The sequence below is a fragment of the Brassica napus genome, chromosome C1 (assembly GCF_020379485.1).
Source record: "Brassica napus cultivar Da-Ae chromosome C1, Da-Ae, whole genome shotgun sequence".
Lineage (NCBI taxonomy): Eukaryota > Viridiplantae > Streptophyta > Magnoliopsida > Brassicales > Brassicaceae > Brassica > Brassica napus.
In genome coordinates this window covers 40,730,770-40,754,454 of record NC_063444.1, presented here as the reverse complement: position 1 = coordinate 40,754,454, position 23,685 = coordinate 40,730,770, and the positions used below count along the sequence as shown (strand labels likewise).

At 36.7% G+C, this 23,685-nt stretch overlaps 3 protein-coding genes and 1 pseudogene across 3 annotated transcripts; 2 read left to right on the top strand and 2 right to left on the bottom strand.

The window, feature by feature from the left end:
* Nucleotides 1-4,817: 4,817 nt before the first annotated feature.
* On the top strand, nt 4,818-6,157 carry LOC125575554 (annotated as a pseudogene).
* LOC106435644 (transcription factor KUA1-like) lies at nt 5,022-5,523 on the top strand. The gene is made up of 2 exons (XM_048743964.1): nt 5,022-5,232; nt 5,306-5,523. Exons 1-2 carry the CDS (start codon nt 5,022-5,024, stop codon nt 5,521-5,523), a joined length of 429 nt encoding a protein of 142 aa, XP_048599921.1.
* An 8,048-nt stretch (nt 6,158-14,205) lies between the features above and the next one.
* LOC125580261 lies at nt 14,206-15,784 on the bottom strand. The gene is made up of 2 exons (XM_048744516.1): nt 14,936-15,784; nt 14,206-14,608 (listed from the first exon to the last, which is right to left on the bottom strand). Exons 1-2 carry the CDS (start codon nt 14,977-14,979, stop codon nt 14,320-14,322), a joined length of 333 nt encoding a protein of 110 aa, XP_048600473.1. The 5' UTR covers nt 14,980-15,784; the 3' UTR covers nt 14,206-14,319.
* A 3,736-nt stretch (nt 15,785-19,520) lies between these two features.
* Nucleotides 19,521-21,982, bottom strand: LOC125580260 (probable polyamine transporter At3g19553). The gene is made up of 2 exons (XM_048744515.1): nt 20,708-21,982; nt 19,521-20,278 (listed from the first exon to the last, which is right to left on the bottom strand). The coding sequence occupies exons 1-2, from the start codon at nt 21,682-21,684 to the stop codon at nt 19,819-19,821; spliced, it is 1,437 nt and encodes a 478-aa protein (XP_048600472.1). The 5' UTR covers nt 21,685-21,982; the 3' UTR covers nt 19,521-19,818.
* Nucleotides 21,983-23,685: the final 1,703 nt, after the last annotated feature.

The following is a 23,685-nucleotide window of genomic DNA, read 5'->3' as shown; positions in this document are numbered from 1 at the left end:
CTGCCCTTAAGCCGCCACAGCATAAAAATGGAGATATTCCATTTTTTTCGATCTTCGTAATTATCTTCAAAATTTTGTATTTATCCGCGGAAACTTGACATTTATCTTTCCTTACGAACCAAGCGTAAACCGCCATGCGGCTCACGGGCTTTTGGTTAAGAAATCGTAAGTTGGGCCTCGGGTCATGTCTTAGGTCCCTTTGGGCCGTCTTCTGACTCGAAGCGTTTATTATGGCATCTTTCGATAAAGAACAAACTTTCCGCGGTTTTTACGGTAAAGTTTGATCGATAACTTAGAATGGCGGGGAACGTGAAATGGGTTCGCTATGGTCTTCGGGAGATAGCATCGAAGGGTAGATGAGAATGCATGGACTAATGTGGTATCGACGTTTCAGAAGAGCTCGGTCGCTACGTAGCGACCGAGCGGAACACGCGTTCGGTCGCTGCGTAGCGACCCTTTTCGAGCTCTTGTCCGATGACTCGCGTTTCCTCCGCAAAGCTTTTCGTAAGGAAGAATCTATTTCAAAAAAGTATTTTTCGAAGAAGATCTTTCGTTTTCTTCTTCGGGGATTTGGACGTTAACTTCGTCGCAACCGTTTTCGACCCCAAAAAGGACCTTTAATACTTGCAGCTTGGCGTCCCAAGCTACATTGTTTGGTACCTGTACCTTAGAGCCGGCCGGCCTTATCTCCATGTCTAGGATGGTTTCCTCAGTAACCTCGGATTTGGATTTTGATTATCATTCTCTGCACCTTTCTTTTGTTTCCGAGGATTCTTATCTTTTGGAACCTATTGGTCTACCACGTTTCATACGTTGTCTAGACTCTGTAGCAACTTGACTGTGTCTCTTCTTGAATATCAAATTCGTTGGTGCTTTACAAGCTGGTTTATATATGACTTAGTCATTCTTTTTCGGGTCAGCAAATGTGTCTCGCATTTGATTAGCTAGCTTTGTAAATGTATAATCTTTGGACGTCCATTTCACATTCTTTAGTCCGAGGATCTTGCCAAGACATTGATGGTTGATTCCATTCTATTTCTTTTACCATTCTTTTACCAGCTTTATTATTTTTTTCTCCTCCTGGCCTTAAAATAATCTGTGTACCTGGACTCAAATATAATCACTCATAGTTTGCTCAAAGTATTTTATTATTGTGGGAGAATCATATCCAACATATATCCCCATCCTCCTTTTGAGGTCTCATCTTAGTTCTCTGTTGTGGAGCAATTAATACATAGACAGCATATCCAAATATCTTATGATGGGGTATGTCTGGCTCTTGACCCGTTATCTAATCGGTGGGGAATATCTATGCTCACTAAATGGCCAGATGTGTATTAACTTAGATGCATGTAAATTTCCTGTGGCCCAAGCTGTGACTGGAAGTTTTGACCTCATAAGTAATGGTCTAGCAATCTGTTGTATGCGTTTAATAAAATATTTCGGCCAAGCCGTTCTTGGTACGGGCATGTATCACGGAATTGTCCACACTTACCCCCATGGACATACCATAATCATTTAAACGCTTGGGATATGTATTCACCAGTATTATCTAGACATAAAGTCTTTATTATGAAAAAGAGGCTCGTAGCCGTTTTACTGGTGATGGCCTAATGAGTTTCCCTTGTGTACATGCTACACACGTGAGATTCTTTGGGATAACTCTTCTTATCTTTCAATGTGTGCCTTTTGAATATCAATTTTCGCATCATGTTTGGACCTGGATGGCCAATCCGGTCGTGCCATAAAGTGTATATTTTCGCAGGCTTTTAGCCTCTATCATACTAATCTATGCATAGTCTAGGTCAGTAGAGAATGCAGGTATAGTCTTTAGGACTTATTATGGCCTTGGGCGATTTTATACATATATCTGAAGGAACTCTTTGTTTCCTTCGCCCATTGTTTCAATATGGAAACCATTCATTCTTATATCTTTAAACTCAATAGGCTGCTCTTGCTCTTAGAGCTGGGTGAATATAAGGCATCACTGATTTCTAGATGCATACCTTAGGCAATAATATATTGGCCTAACCATAGTCTTCTTTCAGACTGGCGATACCTGCTTTAGTACTTATATTGACGTTTTTCAGTGTACTCATATAGAAAAAGCATTCATTCATTTAATCTAAGCAGACAATGTAATAGAAATAAATTCAAGGAGATAAAAATCAGAGAAAGCAAACAAGCAAAGCTATCACACAAGTTTGATGTCGAAATCAGATTATCAACTTGATTCTTTTAGGCAATCATAAGTCTCATATTCCATAAGATCATCTTGATCATGTTCGAAATTATTTTCACCATCTTTATAGACCAAGTGGGTTTCAGGATTCTTCCCTTTCAGACTCTCTTTGATAGAGGTCACAAAATATTTGGGAGTCTTTCATATCTTAGCCCAATGGTTCCCCATTCCACATCTATGGTACACTGATTTGGTCGAGCTTTGTGGTTTAAAGGATATACCACGGCCACTGCCTTGACCATGGCTCAAATTGGGTTGATACCCACGGCCTCTGCCATAGTGATTCCCACGGCCAAATGTGTTATAGTGGCCATGGCCACGTCCTTTCCACCTTCCACGGCCATGACCGTGTGGTCTATCATTCTGGACGTGGTTACCTTTTTTTTTCTGCGGCCTTATTGGTATCAGGTAATGAGGTTAATCCAGGAGGTCTCAATTCACTGTTTCTCATCAGTAATTCATTATTTTGCCCAGCTAGCAATAGACTCATCCACAGACTTATAGTCCTGGATTCTGGGATTCCTCCAATCAAATAGGGCATTTGGTAATAACACTGTTCTTTGGTGATCATATCTCGATTTTTAACTCTGTCCAAAGGTCTAGAGGATTCTCTATAGTCAGATACTAATCTTTGAAACTCTTAATAAGATGATGGCTAATAATTAATATTGTCCTGTATCAATCTTTCTCATTGGCATTATTGCCTTCTATGATACATTCACCGAGTCTTTTTTTTTTGACTTTAGGATAATCTTTGTATCCAATGCCCATCGTAAATAATTATCTCCAGAGAGATTTAGGGCAGTAAAATCCATGTTGATTTTCAACATCTCAAATCATATATCACTCAATATTTAGGTATAATTTTCATGTGGCATTACTCTTAAAAACAATCAATTCGGATTTCAATCTTGTGAGGACAATGAGACTATCAATCTTAAAGGCATTTAATCAATCAGTCAATTACTAGCAAGTCCCAGCAATACTATTTCTATGTGCTCATAATATTATGGTTTATCAAGACTAGCAAAAACGGATTCAATTAATCATGCAATTAGGGTTTGACAATCAATGGATTTTAGCAAGACTAGTAAAAAGATTTATTAATCACTCAATCAGTTTCAAGTTTGATTTTAGCAATATTAGAATATAGATTTCAAGCATGAATTTCAATGAATCAGTTTCAAGACTGATTGGTATTTAGCATAAACCATGTGTAAATAATTTTTCTAGTATCCGAATTTATCAAACCTCAAAAACATATAATCAGATCAATCAATTTAATCGAACTTAGCATACAATCTTAAACCTCAAGACATTAGATTTTATCATGAATCTATCAACCTACGGATTCTCAATTCTTAAAGACATCCAAATCAGATCAATATAACCTATCATACAGATTATTTAGGGTTTCTATTTAAAACAGATCAGATTACAAAATTATCAATCCTAGCAGATGATATCAAACCTCAAGAATCATGAAATCAGATCATTCGGATTTTAAACAAGTAAACCTCAATCAATCTATCAACCTATCGGATTATATAAGTAAAGCAAGCTAGCAACCTATCGGAATCAATCAATGTATTAACAGGCTGGTCGGTTTAAACAATTTTAAATCAGATGAACAATTAACCAAGCAGGATGACAAAATAAATCTATCAATTTAACGGTCAAACAATTCTAGCAACATAGCATCAGATTCAATCAGATTTAAAACCTCAATGATCAAAACCGAAAACATATTTGATTTCAAAATATTCGATTAGGATTTTAATATGTGATTTGATAATTATAGTATAATTAATTCTGATACTTATATTATTTAGGTTTTATAGATATAGGGTTAGGGTTTATCGGATTTTAACTTGTAAAAACCGATTTGGGGTTTTAATCATGTAGGAACATGATTTAGGGTTTGGGGTATCGAACTTTTAGAGCTTCGATTTACTCAATTAGGATTTTTGATCTATTACCCTATGGTTTTGATTCATAAAGATTAGGGTTTTAGAGTTTCATTCTTTATCAATCAATCCATGTTCGATTATGGGTTCTTAGGTTTTGAATTACCTTTTAACCTTAGATGATTTTTGAATCGGACTACCAAAGGAGTTGAGCCGCGAGCTGGACACGAATGGGACGTGAGCTGGAACGGATCGAGTCGCTTCTATCGGGTCGCAGACGTCCTTTGTTGCTTGATCGGGAACGCCTTGATCGTCGGATGCGAGCTGTCTGATGCTGTCGCAAACGAGGAAGAGGTCACGTTCTGGAGCTGCTATCGGGTCGCAAACGTCTGAGCTAGGATCAGGAACGCCTTGGGCTGAAGCTGATCGGGGACGCGAGCTGGAACAGATGCGGGAACAAGAAACGCGATCGGGGTTTAGGGTTCGTCAGATCGCCGGTTAGGGTTAGGGTTTTAGGGTTTTTCGATTTGGGTATCAGCTTAGGGATTTAGAGTTTCGTGCTGATAACGTATTGTGAAAGTAATGGAAAAGTCTATTTTTATTCATAACATAGAGGTTCCTTATATAGGAAATTACACCGTCATAGATAAATGAAAAGAGTACAAATCATAATCCAACTAGGAAAAAGGAAAACATAAAGACATAAGGAAAAAGAAAAGTTGGCCGACTCTCTCTTTCTTGGGCCGCTGATGGTATAATCTCTTGGTTATGAGCCATCCACAATATGGTTCATAACAAAACTGATATCGTTTGTCTTTCTTTCTTCATCTCCGACCAGATCCTATTGGTCAGAAGAAACTCGGGTTCCGGCCATGACTCGGCGATGCTCTCACTGCAATCACAATGGTCACAACTCACGGACATGTCCAAATCCTGGGGTGATGCTTTTTGGTGTAAGGCTCACCGAAGGTTCGATCAGGAAAAGTGCTAGTTTGGGTAATCTTCTTAGCCATGGGAATTTGTCGGGTAATGTCGCTGGTGAGGGTTACGCTCGCTCTTCCTCTATCCGCGAGGGAAATAAAGGCAATCTCTCTGTTCACATCCCATTTCTTTGTGACATTGTTAATGGATTTGTTCGTTTGAACTGGTTTTTTAGGAACTACATGGACAGAGGAAGAACATAGGAGGTTCTTGTTAGGTTTACAGAAGCTAGGTAAGGGTGATTGGAGAGGCATTTCAAGAAAATATGTGAGGACAAGGACACCAACACAGGTTGCTAGCCATGCTCAGAAGTATTTCATGAAACAATCCAATGTGTCTACTCTCCATGATATGGTTCATGATCATGAGGTTAGTCCTTCATTCAAATATTAGACAATATGGCTTCTCAAAGGAACTTGATCTTGAAATGAAATACTATATTCTCTTCACACTTTATTGTATTCTTTTAGGGAGGAGATATTCCGATGGTGGAAACAAAAATGGAAAGTGGTGATTATGTTCATCAGACACTTGCTCGTAGTACTTCCATCCATGCACCATCCATCTACAAAATCGAAGTATCTGAATACACAAACTCTACCATTAGGGAATCAACACCAACCACACAACCTCAACAGCAACTACGTGGCTCGTTCCAGACACTGTATCAAGTGTACCTCTCACCACATTACCCGTTTCCATTGTCAGTATGGACTGCTGGTTATGTTCGTGAACCGAGGAAGAAAGAGGGAAATCATGTGATTCTCATACCAACTGCAGTGCACTCGAAAGCTCCCATCAATGTAGACGATCTTTTTGGTATGACGACTAAGCTCAGCCTTGGAGAGTCAAAAGAAATGGAGAATCCGATCTGTCTCTTTCGATGAAGCTAGGTGGAGTTTCAGAGACGCGACAGTCATCATTTCACCCGAATGCTATCCCAGTAGCCCTGATAGTTTAGACATCGCCAACGTGATACATGTGGTCTAAGGATTTGCGCAAGTTGTCTCTGGTTTGGGAGTGGGGCCGGGCCGGCCCTGGGCTAAAGCCCATGAAGCAAAAGGCTTTAGGCGCCGGGAAGAATAAGAAATTTAGGGGCGCCAAAATAGAGTAAGATTTGTTTAGTGTAATGGCTTAGAGACTTGTTTTCTTTCTTTCACGTAGGCAGTTCGCTTCTCCTCTCCTAATTTGTTTTTTATTCAACGCATGGAACATACATACTTTCAAACAAATCTAATAACATAAACGCATTAGTTTCTTCCTTTTTCGACCATATTAGTTTCTTTTATTATATTAAATGTGTATAAAATAGCTATTAAACGAAAACCTTATTAGTAATTCATTATTCTTTAACGCCACTTTATGTATTGGTTTTTAATTCTTCTCAACTGTTTTTTTCTTTCTAAAGTAGCTTTGTCCTCATGTTTATGACTGTTGCTGAATTGCTATGTTTCCCATCTTCTATGTATGCACTCTTCTTCTATGTTTCTAATTATTTGTTTTCTTATTTTTTATAATCTATTTTATGAATTTCTTGAAATCTGAATAAATATAACATTATTAGCAATTAGATATGTTTTCTGGAATTGTGGTTTTTAATTCTTCTCAACTGTTTTTTTCTTTCTAAAGTAGCTTTGTCCTCATGTTGATAACTGTTGCTGAAATTGCTATGTTTCCCATCTTCTATGTATGCAGTCTTCTTCTATGTTTCTAATTATTTGTTTTCTTATTTTTATAATCTATTTTATGAATTTCTTGAAATCTGAATAAATATAACATTATTAGCAATTAGATATGTTTTCTGGATATACAATTCTATAAAATTTTATAAATTATAATATTGTAAAATTTATTTTGTCCTATGAAGAAATTATTTTTTAATGGAATTTCATTACCTAAAAAGAATGTTGTCGAAGAAAACTACAAAAACTGTTGAAATATTAGAAATTTTCAAAAATAAAGAATGCTTTTAACCCAAAAACAAAATTGCTTATTGTGTAATATTTTTTTCCCAAAACTGTAACTCAAAAAAATTATGTCTCGTGAGTGACTAAACGGATTGTCGATGATTATAATAGAACACAAATAGATTGAAATATTTGAATAAGAAAAATTAATGAATGATTTTTTATATAATTACAATATGTTCTCTACAAATAAGTTTTAATAATATTTTACATATTGTGATTATATAAAAAACTATAGTTAAGGGGTAACAATTTTTCTGTTCGCTTTAGACGCCACATAAGTCAGGACCGGCACTGGATGGGGGTTTATTACAGTTCAATTCTTTGGTCACAGTAACTTAAGTAAGATTTGCTTTGCTAGGTTTATTTACATGTGTAGGGTCTTTTATTAGTTCAGCCTTGGTTATTCAGGGGAGAGAAAAAAAAATGAAAGGGGAAAAGAAATTATTTTTTTTATTAAATTGATTTTTAATCTTTGGTAGGAGTATTTATGTGCTTTTCATATTGCCTCTAGGTCATTTTTGTTGCGACCAGTCTCTATCGATTAAAATAATTAAAACAAATAGGAAAAGAAGATAAAGATATAAACTATGAAAAACGTCTTTTAAATTTGAAACTTTCAAATAAAATATTCTCAAAATTTTTTATGAAACTCTGACTGAAATGTCATCTCCAAATGCATTCTTATTTTTTATTATTTAAAATTAAACAGCAAAATTAAGTTAGATTATTTTTATATAAGTAAGAGAGTCTTGGTGAAATCTCTCCTAATATTAAAACTCAAAATACAACTATATAATCTTTCCACTTTCGTATCTCTAATTATTATGTTTAACAACTTACAGAACTAATTCCTTTGAACATAAGAAATTAAATATACATTAGGTTTAAGTTTTGATCACTCAAATTATATTCTAATTGACTAAATGCAACTGTACAGTAAAGTAAAATGTGCAGTAGTAACGCAAGATTGAATTCATGAAGACTAAAGATCACATGTACCGATAGACAAATAAAAATTTCCTACGATAGTCATTTTTAAATTTTTGTCACAAAAATAACTTCAATGAAGAAAATGGTTTTATTTAAGAGTAAAAATGTGTTTTTACTCTATAGGGTTAACTAATCTAGATTTAGGGTTTAGAGTTAAGGGGAGAGGCTTTGGAAATTTGGTTTCAAATTTAAAAAATAATAATAAAAAAATTCAAAATAAAAAAGAGTTATTTTGGTGATTTTCTTTTTTGAGAACTATTTTTATGGCAAAAACTTAAAAAAAAAACTATTTAAGAGAATTTTCCGATATACAAATTACTATCTAGATTGAATTTGCAAACATACTAGTCTTCAGTAAAATGCACATAATTTTTTATCTAACTATTGGATTAATTTTAAACCGGTGGCATTGGAAAGACAATTTAAGTTTTCATCTTGTGTTTAAATTTAAGCTCAATCCATCGATGAAAATTTTTCCATTTGTTGTTAAGTTTTTAAAGCATCCGCAAAATTCTCCATTTTCAATTTTTTTTTTTGCATCAGCACAAAAATCATATAAAACAATTGGCAACAAACCAATTATACTACGTTTGTAAAGAAACCACCCTTGATAGTGCTTAGCACTAGCCCAAGACCGTAATATCCGAGAACCCGAAAGAAACAAGAAAACTTCCAAGTATGAAGAATAATATGGAAGAACTCTCAAAAGATTTAGAGAACTTTGAGTATAACACTTTTTCTTTAAGAAAAACTTTCTTATTATTACACTTGTTCAACTTCTTGTGTTGTTACAAATGAGAGGATGAAGAGGTATTTATAGCCTCCTAAACTCTATTACAAATATCTAGATGGTTCTATTACAACCTCCTTACTTCCTAGATTTTTCTTTATTCTCTAGATTTTTCTACTACAATATCTAGATATTTTTCTATTTGAGGAGGTGATGATAATTCTAGAAAGATTCTAGAATTTAAGCTTAATTTTGGGTTTAGTCCAATAAGAGTTTATTGGTCCATAATTAAGCATAGCCCAAAATCAAGTTTAACTTCAATACTCCCCCTTAAACTTGATTTTGTCCACCATTCCGAGCTTGGAGCGGAGTATCTCGAACTGACCTTTAGGTAATGACTTGGTGAAGATATCAGCAATGTTGTCCTCGCTTCGAACCTCCAATGCTTCAATTGTTCCATTAAGCACCTTCTCTCTTATGAAATGATGTTCCAATTCAATGTGCTTTGTTCTTCCATGGAACACTGGATTATTGGCCAGCTTGATAGCACTTTGGTTATCTCCATAGATGGTAATCGATTTATTGATTGGTTTGAACAAGTCTTCAAGGAGTCTTCGAAGCCATATACATTCTTGGGCTGCGAGTGTTGAAGCTTTATACTCTGCTTCGGTAGTAGACAATGACACCGTTGCTTGCTTCTTACTGCACCATGAAATGCTTGTGTCTCCACATAAGAACACAAAACCCGAAGTTGATTTTCGATCATCTAAATCTCCACCAAAGTCAGCATCTGTGAAACCATGAAGAGAAACCTTGGCATTATACTTGTACATCAGTCCCATGCCAAGAGTTGTCTTCACATATTTTAATATCTTCTTTGCCGCTTCTAGATGTGGCTTCCTTGGTTCCTGCATGAACCGGCTTACAAGGCCAACCGCAAAGGCAATATCTGGTCTTGTAATGGTTAAGTATAGAAGACTTCCAACAAGAGAGCGATAAGGTCGAGGATTGGCTAACAATGATCCTTCATCGCGTTTGAGCCTTATGTTAGTATCTAGTGGAGTGGAACGTACCTTTCCTTGGTGTACTCCAAACCTGTCAACAATCCTTTTCGCATAACCTTGTTGGCCGATGAATATTCCATCCTTTACCCTCTCGACCTCTAGACCAAGAAAGTGATTCAGCTCACCTAACTTCTTCATCTCAAACCTCACCGACATATCCTCTTGTAGACGAGCAATTTCAGCATCGTCATTTCCAGTAATGATCATATCATCCACGTAGAGGAGAACTACTACATGAACTCTTCCACTTCTCTTGAAGAATAGGCTTGAATCAGCACTTGATGCCATATACCCGCAAAACTGAAGAAATTGAGCAAGCTTTCCATACCAAGCCCGTGGAGCTTGTTTTAACCCATACAAGGCTTTCTTTAGCTTGCATACATGGTTAGGATACTCTTGTGACTCAAAACCAGGTGGTTGCTCCATAAAAAATTCCTTATCAATCTCACCATAGAGAAAAGCATTCTTCACATCTAACTGCCATAGTTTCCATCTAAAGCTTGCAGCTAGTGATAAGAGTGAGCGTACCGTAGTCATCTTTGCTACTGGACTGAAGGTCTCATCATAATCTTCTCCGTACTTCTGAGAGAATCCTCGAGCAACCAACCTTGCTTTGTATCTATCGATGCTCCCATCCGCCTTCCTCTTTAGTCGATACACCCATTTACAAGAAACAGGTTTAGCATCCTTTGGTTTCGGAACCAAATCCCATGTTTCATTTTTCATGAGAGCATCAATCTCTTCCTTCATTGCGATCATCCATTCTTCAACTCCTTTTGCTTCTTCATAAGATGATGGTTCATCTTCATCGAAAGGAGCTGCAAAGTAACAAGAGTAAGTGGTGACGAACCTTTCATCTCTGAACCGAGCGGGTTTGACAATGTTCCTTTTTGGTCGTTGATTGGCGATAGAACCATGATCATGCTCCTCTTCTTCATCTTGGTCAATGCTCCCCCTTTCACCTTGAGTCTCCTTTTCAAAGCTTTCATTACTACTTGGAACTTGAATAATTTGTTCATCAGTCTTGGAGGAACATGAACCATCATGCTCATCTAAGACTTGATGTGGTCCACAGTAGGATGAAACTTCGTCAAAGACAACATCACGAGACACTGTGTATTTATGTGTCTCTGGATCCATACACCTCCAGCCCTTTCGTTGTTCATCGTAACCGACAAAGATGCACTTCTTTGCCTTTGCTTCCAACTTTGTTCTTTGGGAGTCTAACACATGAACGTAGCAGACCGATCCAAATATCCTTAGATGCTTCACCGTCGGCTTCTTCCCGTGAATCATCTCGTAAGGCGACTTCATGTTGTTTGGACTGAGTGGCATCCGATTGATGACATAGGCTGCGCATCTCATGCCTTCTGCCCATAAGGCCTTTCGGCAAATTCTTATCATGTAGCCAACTTCTGCACGTCTCAGTTAGATGTCTAATTTTTCTTTCTGCTACTCCATTTTGTTGAGGTGTTTACGGACATGTATATTCTCTCTTAATACCATTCTTTTGGCAAAAAGAGAGAAACTCCTTTGACATGAATTCTCCTCCATTATCCGTCCTTAGAGTCTTTAGCTTCCGACCAAACTCTCCTTCCACGGTAACCTTGAATTCTTGAAATCTTTGAAATACTTCTGATTTTTCCTTCACAAAGTATACCCAGGTGTACCGTGAGAAATCATCTACGAACAGCAACATGTAGCGAAACCCGGAATAGGAGGATGTTCTTGTTGGACCCATCAAATCACTATGGACCTTCTCCAATGGACCGTTGCACCTTGAGGTTGAATGATCAAATGGAATTCTGTGTGACTTTCCATATTGACAACCTTCACAAATTTTTCCTCCATCTTGAATCTTCAATTTTGGAAGCCCATGAACCAAATCTTTGTTCACCATGACCTTAAGCTTGGTCATATTTATATGGCCAAGTCTAGCATGCCAGATGGAAGCATTGTCATTCGTACTCATCTTCTCCACATAGGCGTGTGAGGCCGATAACACATATAAATCTTTGACGCGTGCTCCAGTGTGAACAACATCCACCTTTAATTCTTTAATATTCCTTAAGAACTTAACGTCTCTTGGGCCAAATAGAACATAATTACCTGAGTCGACCGCATTCACCACCGAAAGAAGATTCTTCTTTACTCCAGGGACATGGTACACATTCTTGAGGGTGATCGGTTCTTCATCATCTCCTTTAATGACAACAGTCCCTTCTTTCTCAACTCGATGGATTGAATTATCAGCGGTAATAATGGCTTCTTTCCCGTCATGACGTTGAAGACTAGAAAATAACTTCTCATCTCCGGTAATATGATGGCTACAACCCGAGTCTACAATCCAATCATTTCTCAAGTTTTTAGTTGTGGGTGTACCTGGATGTGTAGCCTCCACCGTGAAACATTTCCCCCATTCTTCATCTTCCGTATGACTTTTTGACTCCACCATATTTGTTTCCTTCAACTTGACTCGACAATCCCTTTTGAAATGCCCAAGCTTTCCACACCGATAGCACTTGAACTTTTTCTTATCCATAGAAGATCCTTCACTTCCATCATTGTGTCTTGAACCTCCATCTTTGTTTTTCGCCTTGAAGCTTTGTTGTCTCCGAGCTACAAAGGCGCTTCCCGAGTCATCATTGATTTTGACTCCTGACATTTGCATGGCTAATGACTCTTGCGAAGCTAGCAAATTTTCAAACTCTTCCAAGGAAGGTTGTGTAGCCCATCCTTGAACCGAAGTCACAAACGGTGTATATTCAGGCCATAGACCTCGAATGATAGACCGCTTCAACCGTGCTTCAGAAATTGACTCCTCCGGATTTAGAGTATTAATCTCAGAGCATAGGTTCTTTACCTTGATAAAAAAACTCCGAGATTGAAGACTCCCCCTGCTTCGCATTCGCAAGCTCATTCTATAATAATTGTAGTTTAGCCTCATTCTTCTTGTTGAACAATTGATCTAAAGTTTGCCAAATGGAACTAGCGGAAGTACACCTTGAGACATGCTCAAATATGCTTGAAGATATGGACCTCTTCAAAGCAAACTCCGCCTTGGCATTCTTCCGTGTCCACTCCTTTGTCGCTTCCGGGGTTGCAGCATTTCCCCTTGGTGGTGTTGTGTTGTTACCACCGACGACATCCCATAAGTCCTCACTCACCAGGTATGACTCCATGCATGACTTCCATAACCGATAGTTAGATTGGTTTAGGATTTCCATTCCCAATCCAACAACACGACCCGTTGATTCCATACTTAGAATAGACCCGAGCTCTCTTTAAAAACCGATCTTGATGAGCACAAGATTAGCTTGGCTCTGATACCATGTAAAGAAACCACCCTTGATAGTGCTTAGCACTAGCCCAAGACCGTAATACCCGAGAACCCGAAAGAAACAAGAAAACTTCCAAGTATGAAGAATAATATGGAAGAACTCTCAAAAGATTTAGAGAACTTTGAGTAGAACACTTTTTCTTTAAGAAAAACTTTCTTATTATTACACTTGTTCAACTTCTTGTGTTGTTACAAATGAGAGGATGAAGAGGTATTTATAGCCTCCTAAACTCTATTACAAATATCTAGATGGTTCTATTACAACCTCCTTACTTCCTAGATTTTTCTTTATTCTCTAGATTTTTCTACTACAATATCTAGATATTTTTCTATTTGAGGAGCTGATGATAATTGTAGAAAAATTCTAGAATTTAAGCTTAATTTTGGGTTTAGTCCAATAAGAGTTTATTGGTCCATAATTAAGCATAACCCAAAATCAAGTTTAACTTCAATAACGTTTGCATGATCTCTTTCGATATTACTCGGATTGTTTATCTTTTTTTTTTTTGTATGAATGTCAAATTATATTCAAACAGAAGACTGTTACATCAGGTGCATCTTTATTTAGATGTATGTGAATCTTAAAAAGAACTTAATGGAAAAAAACTATCTCTAATTGTTCGAAACTAAGTATCATCGACCCATCCGCTCGAAGCTCCAACCACTAGGAGATGTTTATCTATAAAGTTAGCACACCCAATAAAATACGAAGTAATGAATTCACACTGGTATGTAAATTGATTATTGCTTCACGTATTTTTATAAGAAAAACATAACGACAAAAGGTTTTTAGTAGTTTTAAATCAAAGTCTAAAGAAGAAATAAGAAGCATTATTAAGACACATTGTTATAACTTGTGTAAAGAATTTCTTAACGTCATGTGATATTATACGGCAAAAAAAATATCAGAGAAAGCTCTGCATATATAGTTGATGCATAAACTAACTAGCACACACAAAATGATAATCACAACGAATGATATTAATTAAGAAAGCATTGCTATTAAACCATCATACATTATACGAAATTATCATAATCAAACGTGCGTACACACGGGATTATTTTGCTATAGTTACATATTATCACTTTTTTGTTTCAGTTAGGAAAATGATGGTCGTGATCAGGTTTGTCCACACCATCGACGTCCCTAAGCCAAAACATCATGTCAAAAGAAGCAGCACCCTCAGGGACACCATCCATCACCGACTCTTGTCCCGGCGGAAAGAATATTCCGGTACGTGGGTGTGGAACCCACTCCTCTTCGCCGCCACAATTAATCTCTACCCTATGATCAGAAATATCTTCAGAGTAGTGGACAACCATAGGATTCAGTTTTGCAGCTTTGCTGCTTATCCGTGCTCGTCCTTGAACTTGCTTCCAACTCCTATATCATCATTATCATAAGAATATTATTTACTATTTTTTCCTAATTCACATAAGACGACCAAGTTTTTTATATTCGACTTGCACATTACTTCTAGATTATCTTTCAACACCACCCTAGCTTGTTTATACAAAGACGTTAAGATATAGTGTTTGATAAAAATTTCTTGTATGAATTTCTTTTTAATAAGGTTTTGACGAATTTTTGTTTTGTTTTTTTTTACTTTCACAAGTTTTTTTCTAAAAAGTTTGTTTTGTTGTTGTTGATAATATCATTTGATTAGTGAAATTAAAGAAGAATGATGAGAAAAATAGTTGTGGCGTTGACCTTAACAGCAGCATCGGTACTTTGGCGATCCCACGTCTTCCCATCAGTACTGTGTATGTAAGTACGCCCACGAACTCAGAAGAAAGACACAAATTGGTCTTTTTATAACTTTATTATGTTATATGAAATAGCGTACTTTTTTTTAACTTTGAAATAGCGTACTAAGATATAAGTTGATATTAGTAAGAGTATATATTTCTATCAATCTATATAACTTGAGCTTGTGTTCTTAAATTTCTTTGGCTCTTCTCTATATATACCCACACGCGAGAAACTGTACTTAGTGGTAGAGAATCTGGAGAGTGGGGAGGGAAAAGAAGAGGACAATATATGTTTTTTAATAATTTCTCAGTTTGTTAGTCGTTAAAGAATTTAACGTGGGGATAATATATGTTTTCTTTAATAATTTATCAGTTTGTTAGTTGTTACTATATGAGAATTTAACGTGAGGATAATACTATCTCAGTTTGTGACTTGTTAGTTTAAAAGAATTTGACGTGCGGATAGACTCCCATCGACCGAGTGGTACAATGAATTAGGAGATTCGGGTCAGATTCCAGAATATGCAAAAGGTATTATTTAGTTGCAGATTGTGGGTGTATGTAAAATAATATGTTAACCGTTTGAATCGTGTATCACGTTCGATATGTTTAAAATATGATCGTATTGTTAAGAAAAATATATATTAACTTTTTGCGAATAGTTTGATCTGTTCGTCATAGACTATTTTGAGGGTTAATGAAATATGAAGAAGAAGAAAAAAGCTAGAGAATTTGACGTAAAATGTGTTGAAGAATATCAAAGTACAAAAGGTTTGTTGTTTACTAAAATAAATTAATATCGATTTATGAGAGCCATTGGTTGTAAGAAGTTCCGAATTTAATCCGATTATGACATCGGATGGTGATAATTGCAAGAAGTATATATTTCTACATCACGTCCACGCGTGTATATATACTTGTAGATGTAATGATTTTATAAGGGAAAATTACTAATATAACTAAAAATTAGCTGAGAGATAACTTAATGTTAGGAAAATTTGATATTTAATCAAGTATATAGTGAGATTCATGCAACAGTTAAATTAATTTTCTGTAAGCTATTAGATCCAAACTTTGATTTTTTAAAAAATAATTAGCTCAAACTCCATAATTTTTTAAAATTTGTTTAAAATTTATGATATTTTATGCTGCTAAAAGTTTTTAGATCTGTTACTGGTGAGGTCACACGAAAAACAATCAAGTTGCACACTTGTAGTGTCGAATGCATGGATTAATGTCATGCTACTTTGTAATTAAAAGGCATTATGCATGCTAATCGGTAGACAATGTTTTAGAGTTTAATTTGTATACGCTTGTCTTTTCTGTAGTGTAATGCATGCTTTCTCATAAGTAGTTTTGTTTTTCTCTCTTTACTTAAAATTAAAACTTTCGCCGTCAAGACTTTTCAAATGAAACTAACTTTAACATATGCATGAACATAAGTAACTAAAATGTAAACTACTTATTTAGGTCGCGAGCTTTTCAATAGGAAACTTAGCATATATTCCGTGATGTACATTGTGTAGCTACGTATGAAAAAAATGCGAAATACAGTGGAAGATATTTGAATAAGAAAAATAAGACTATATAGACAGACAAGTCCATTTAAACAGATGGTTCCTTTTGTCTACTGAAGAAAACTAAACATTGATCTTAGTTATTCGACCTAATTGGTTGTTATAGCTTTGTAATTTTCCACAAATTTTCAAAATATGCGTTGAGAAATTTATTTGGTAAATATAGAAAATGCAAAGAACCAGAACCATCTAGATCGTTTATTTTCTAGGAACATGATATATCTGTTCATCTATATATCTTAATACGTTACCGTGAGCTAATTCTGTTTTTGGTCATCAGTTGAAATAAAATATATGCTGATATGCTTAGAAAACACGGAACAAAAAGTTATATAACTACAAACCAATTACACACTTGTCTACACAATCCCTATTGATGACTCCAATTTTTTTTTTTTTTCTTTTTGGTTTAAATGTTAAATTTTATACCAAAGTTTTGCTTTTTGACAGAGGTTACAATGATGAACTAGTAGCAGAAAAATGGAAAACTAAACTAAACAACGCAGAAAGGGAAACAACCCAATGACCTAGAAGACATGAAACAAATAACACTAGCTAATAGGCTAGATAAGAGGCAAGAGCAGGACCATGAGAAGAGCATTGCCAAATGGAAAGAGTATCTTTGATATAACATGAGACCACGCTAGGTAATTTTGGGCTCTCCGAAAACGCTGCTCCAATTGATTGATACCGTCTACACGCAGCTTTGCAAATCCACGAGTCAACTGAGATTTGTGTCACCAACCACCACCGGTGGTATTAGTACATAATCCAGAAACTACGAATCTCATCCCGCATCCGAAAGCTAATCCGCGCCCTCTGGATAGTCACCACCAGATCACTGGAATCACTTTATAAGATCGTCTTTGGAAGTAATGCGATCCAAGCAGAAGACGGGTTGTAAGCGCCACCAAACCCTCGACCTGAAGCCTTGAAACCTGCAAAGAGAGGAAATATTGCACCACTGCACAAGAACAATTGATCCTCTGCAGAGCTGGGATGTGAGCAGAACCAAGCGAGCCACTGAAGCGATCAACGACTGCAACCGAGAATCACCCCACACTTGAAGTCTTCGAGAACCGAAGAGCAACACTCTTAGCTGTAAGAGTCCATCTCCAGTGCCAAACAGAGACAAATAAAACATAAACCACAAGGCGATACTCCATAGAGAAAGCCGAGACCTTCACACAGAGAGCAAAGACAAGGGCCGAACAGTGGAGATTCGAAATGAGGAAGCACCGTGAGCAGCTATCGAGGAGCCATAGACGACACCTTTCACCGCTGCACACCGAAACTTACACGAGTCAGAGCTGAGCCAAGTATCATTTACCGCCTGCATACTTGACTCAAGACTCGCCACCGTGGTAGAAGAATCCAACGGAGCTCACCAGACGCCCGACGAAGAGGAGTCTGACTCGCAACGACACCGCCAGGAGCCGAGACTCCACCCACATGAGTCACCTATCCCCTAATCGAAACCAGAGAAACCTTCCGACCAAATCGACGAGAGAACAAGCGAATCAACCACCACCCGGGAAACGAAAACCAGAGAGACCCTAGTGGAAAACTGGTATACTCCTGCACCCAAAAGCCGACCATTACCTCGAGCCACCGATCCAGCGTCTCACCACGAATCCAGTAGAAACCGAGTCGCCACCAGAACCGTTGCTCCTCTCGAGCGGAGAAATTCCCGGAGCGAGATCCAAAACCCAGATACCCGAGTATATCGACGAAGACTTGGAGAGAAAGAGGCAACAGCGAAGGAGACGCAAGCAAAACGTTAAAAGTGAGCCTCCGGCGCCGGAACGCGCGCGCACGCGTCGTCGGACACCGGAGCGGACGTGAACGACTTTATAAACCGAAGAGAGAGGAGAGAGCGTATGGGAGGAGAGAGGAAAACCGATGACTCTGATGATGACTCCAATTGTTCGAAACCAAAAGATTATCGACCCAGATACGATCCTGGCTCGAACAATTTTGAGAGGTCTATGAAAATATACGATGTAATTCAAATTGGTGCTTAAGTTGAATTTTGCTTCGCGTATTTTTGTAAGAAAAATCTAAACGATAATGTTCTTTACAAAAAATCTAAAACTGTAGAAAGATGCATTATTAAGATGCCTCATTCTAATTGGTGTAAAGAACCTCTCAGCCTCAGGTGGGAATCTAAAAATAAAATAAAAAACTTTTTTCGTTTCCCTTCTTTTTTTTCCTTTCGATGTGACATAAAATTAACATTGTGCTTTAGTTTAGAACCTCTCAAGTGCAAATCTAGCTTTAATATAAAAGATAAAATATATATGTATCTTATATATTAAAACAGAAATCACAATTTTGATTCATGTGTGATTTTTTTAAAAAATAAACTTAATGGACATATTCCTAAAAAGTCATGTTACATTTAAATGAATGTATTTTGCACGGATCGAGATCTAGTGTTTAATTAAATATAGAATAGAGTAAAATAAATAAATGAATGAATAAAAGTGTGAAATAATGAATAATTAGATATATTATAATCTCACTATTAGAGTCCAGAACTTCATAAATCTACAATATACAATTCAGGAAGCATTTCCTTTGACTAAGATATGGTGGCCAACAGAGAACACAAGGACTAAACTTAACTACATATTGTACTGACAGTTACAGCTAGAGTCAAGTCAAGCTGATGAACATGATCCGCTTAGTATTAGCCTCACAACGGAGACTTCCATGGTGTACATAAAACAAAGGGGACTTATTATATCCAGGTTTTGGTTTTGATTTAAAGAGGGAACTAAAACCTATAGAAAAGGATTATATCCATACTCATTTATACGTCTTTGCAATCAGTTTTTGTTCGTTTTGCTAACACACAACGAGCCCAAAATGTCATGCAACATGCTAACGAGCATGGTCTAAGATTAAAGTAGCCCGATCATGAAGGCCCAAACACGAGCCCAAAAGGAAAGAAAGTAATGCCCCTTTACAAAAAATAACAATTTATTTCAGCTTCATCTTTTGAATACACACATTCACTGCATCATATACATAGCAGATAATGATTATGATGTATACATTTATATATACATAATCATACGGTAATCATAGACAAATCGACTGAGACACCTTACTGTTGGTCTGTTGCTACACTTTTTTCGTTTGTGTACTCTAAACCATATGCTGAACAAGACAGAAATAAACTACACAAGTCCATGTCTCTTTTTTAGACATGTCCAAGAATCACAGAGTTTCCGTTGATCTGTCTTTGTGTGTGTAAAGTTCATGGGAGAAGGCTAGCAGAAGACTCATCTCCATGTTCTTCATCCAACTGAGACTCGGATGGAACTTCTAAAACTGGTCTTGTTTCCTCTGGTATGAATCTCGCCCATCGTTTCTCCTTCACGATTTTTAAGAACGGGTGCAAGCAGAACCCAACAACAATAATCACACCGCTGACAAAAAACGTCTTCACGGTGGCCAAAACCATCACAAGGATGAGAAGCAAAGAAGGAGGCAGACATAGCATCAAAGTTCCAAAGGTGTTTAAGGGAACTCTGTAAGGTCGGTTAAGATCCGGCTTCTTGATCCTTAGCTTCACAAAGGCTGCGAATTCAAGAAGCATTCCTAACGCGTATAAAAAATTCAGAAATTCAATGATCTCTTGAAAGCTCATCCATGACAAGAATATGACTCCTGTCGCTGAGCACAGAATACTAATCGTCGGTGTCCCATACTTTGACCTGCAGCAACACACAAAGAACATTAAACCCCAGTTGTACAAGGGCATCATAACCAGTGTTCTAAAAATCGGTCTAGGCGGACACCTATACTGTAAATCAAACCTTAAAAAACCGATTTTTCTTAAAACAATTTTTTTGTAGGGCTACACACTAAAAAAAAATCAGTTTAGGGGCCCGACTAATCAATAAATAAAGCACCCAATGACCGCCTAACAATTTCTTTTGAACATTGACCATAACCAAACCACACTCCTGCCGACTAAGTTTGGAGAATTTAAGGGCCATAAACATTTACCATGAACTTGAATTAAAAAAAAAAATCATAATTTGGGGTCTATTTATATCATCTCCAAAAAAAGAATTAGAGGTCAAAAACAAGTGTTTCAAGTGAGTTGTGCTCAGATCAGGTTCTGGGACTAAGTAACTGACCTCTGGGCGAAAAACGCAGGGAGCATCCCCATCTCACTCATACCAAGAAGCTGAAAAGCATCACTACTCATCTCAGCTTCAAACAGTCCAAGATTCGACATAGCAGAAGCAGCTTGTATCCAACCCTTGAGCCAAACGCCACCAATAAGCATCCCAACCTCAGAAAAATACCCATCACTCCACTCACCTGAAGAAGACTCGCTTAAAGCTCCAGTCCCCGCCATCAAGGGAATCAAATAAGATCCCATAACCAGCAAAACAGCTCCAAACAAAGCCTTCGGAAACGTCTTCCCGGGGGACTCAACTTCCCCAGCAAGAGTACTAGCCTTGTCCCAATAGTTCAGATTCCAAAACATGGTGTTGAAGTAGCCTCTCCAGTTAACTTTTTTGAAATCCACAAACAACCAACGCTTAGGACTGATCCTAGGAACCGCTAGCAAAGCCATCACAACGAAAGGGCAGAGGGAGAAGACAGCTAGCAGAACAGCTGAGAAGCCAATGATATGCAACCCTCTGTAGTTCAAGTAGGTCAGCGAGAACGTGAGGACTAACAGAGCAGGAACACGAGCAGCTGCATGGTCCAAAACAGGGAAAGAATGTTTCAAGTAATCAAGGAACAGCACAGGGTAGAGAGCATTGTCCATAACGCCACTGAACCACTTCCAGAACCCTTCCTGGAACCCCCAGAAGGGGCCAAACGCTGAAGAGATCCAGACCACGTAGCCTCCGTTCTCCGGGAAGCTTGTGGCGAGCTCGGCTGTGACTAGAGCTTCGGGTATGCTCCAGATCAGAGGGAAGATAAGGAAGCCTAGAAGGGCTAAGAGAGGACCACCACCTGATTTGACAGAGTCTTCCACACCAAAAGGGCCGCCAGAGACTTCATAGAAGATGAGGAATACAAGAGGCAAGAGTGTTAGTTTTGGACTTGGTTTTGTCTTTGCGCTGTTTTCATCGTTTTGGATTATCTCTTCACCCATCAAACAAGAGAGAGAGAGAGAGAGAGAGGAGGAGAGAGAGAGAGAGGAGAGAGAGAGAGAGAGTCCTGTGGAAAATAAAAAAAATATAATATTGAAACTTTGGAGAGTTTTTCTATAAAAATGAAGCCTTTACCAGAGAAAATCTAAAAGTCAGATTATTTACGAACCAGAAAGTCAAATTAAGATGATGGGTTTCTGGGTCTCTGACTCGTTCTCTCTTCTCTTGATGAAACCCAGAAACTGAGGAAGAAGAAAGTGATTGGGGGAAGACGAAGCTTGAACAAGTTTCGGTTATCAGATTTTAAGATGGGATGTGACGTCTGACGATTTGAAAAGATCTTGATGAATCTTTTTTGGTGTGTTCATTAGTTTATCTGTAATTAAAGACGCCACATGGCTCCCACTACACTTACCCCATCTATCCTGGACTTTGTCAAACTTTTGCTTCGGACAGGAACTTTTTCATCTCTTCTTCATTTCTACATTTATTAAAAAACAAAAGTCAAATCAACTTATAACTTGGGTTTTGGATTGGGCCTTACCAGCCCAAATATCAACTAATAGATTCAATAACATATAGCAAAGTTTCTAAGCTGGGTGCTTTGTAAGTTTGTAACTCTTTTAAATTCGTAGGCTCCTCCACAAGGACCACAACCTTTTTTTTCCACATCACTAATGAAAAAAAACACACATTAAATCAATTTTTGGACCTCGGTATGATGGATGAGTAATAAGCATGCCATTAGTAAATGGCCCATTACCCAACAGTCCCAACACTTTTGATATGTGCCTTATGATTAACCACAATCTACAATTATTCTTTTTCATTTCATACATGATAACCCGGACGGAGTGAAATTTTATAATAATTTTTGTTCTTTAATTGGTTTTAACATTTTACAACACCATAATCTTTACGATTGTAAAACGACGAATACAAATTTAGTTCTTAAATGTATCATCGTATTGCAACTCATTATAATTATTTTTAAGATTTCATATGCACAAAAAGAATTAAGTTTTGCGTCTGACACAAATCACCAAAATCAAATAAGTTCATCGATTGTATAATGATGAAATGAAAGTGGTGATTATGTTTTCTGCTCTCGATTTGTTTACTATTGACTCTCCATAAGAGATTTTATTTTTTACCTTTATAAAATTATGCTTTTGTTCTTGTCTCTGTTTAATTGATATGAATTTAGTTCTTTTTTAACTTCTTCTATGAATTCGGTGAATTACATAGGTGTCAATTTAAAAAGATAGACATCGATAAAAATAGGTCACTCGAGATACATCTAAAAATCAAAATTTTGAAAAAATCACCGGCAAACTCTATTAACAGGTTAGTGTTCAAATCTAATATATCATGCTGTTAGGACTCTAAATATCAATGTCTATTTGTATATGTTCGTCAGTTCGGTCTAAAAATCATCTAATTCCAGAACAAAAAAAAAAATATTATTTTATTAGCCTGCCTTTTTGAAGTTTAGTTATTAAGAGTATACAAATTATATATAAACTTTACAATTCTAGTATTATATACTAGTACTAAACTAAGAACTGTTTGATTTATTAAATTATAAAACCAGAAAACTTATATAAATAGTTCAAATATATCATTCTTACAATTATAATAGCTAGATAGGGTATTAAGGAGAAACAAATATTAGACGAATGATCAAATCTCTCATTATTCGAAAAACTCAAAATGAGGTGATTGGAATCTGCCATGAATTCATTATAAAAGCTTTTATGAATAAAAATCAAGACTACATATGTAATCTGAATTAAATAATATTATAGTGCTTCCAATATTAAAAATCACTTCGATTTGAAAGAAATGTGTTTTTGGAATTGTCAATATCAAAATAAGAATATTAGAAACCACCTATTAAAAAATAATTTATATGCATAAAAGTATATACATAGATTAAACACATAAATTAAAACTAATACATTTTGTTAATTTACGATCACGTTTTGGTAAATAAATCAAAA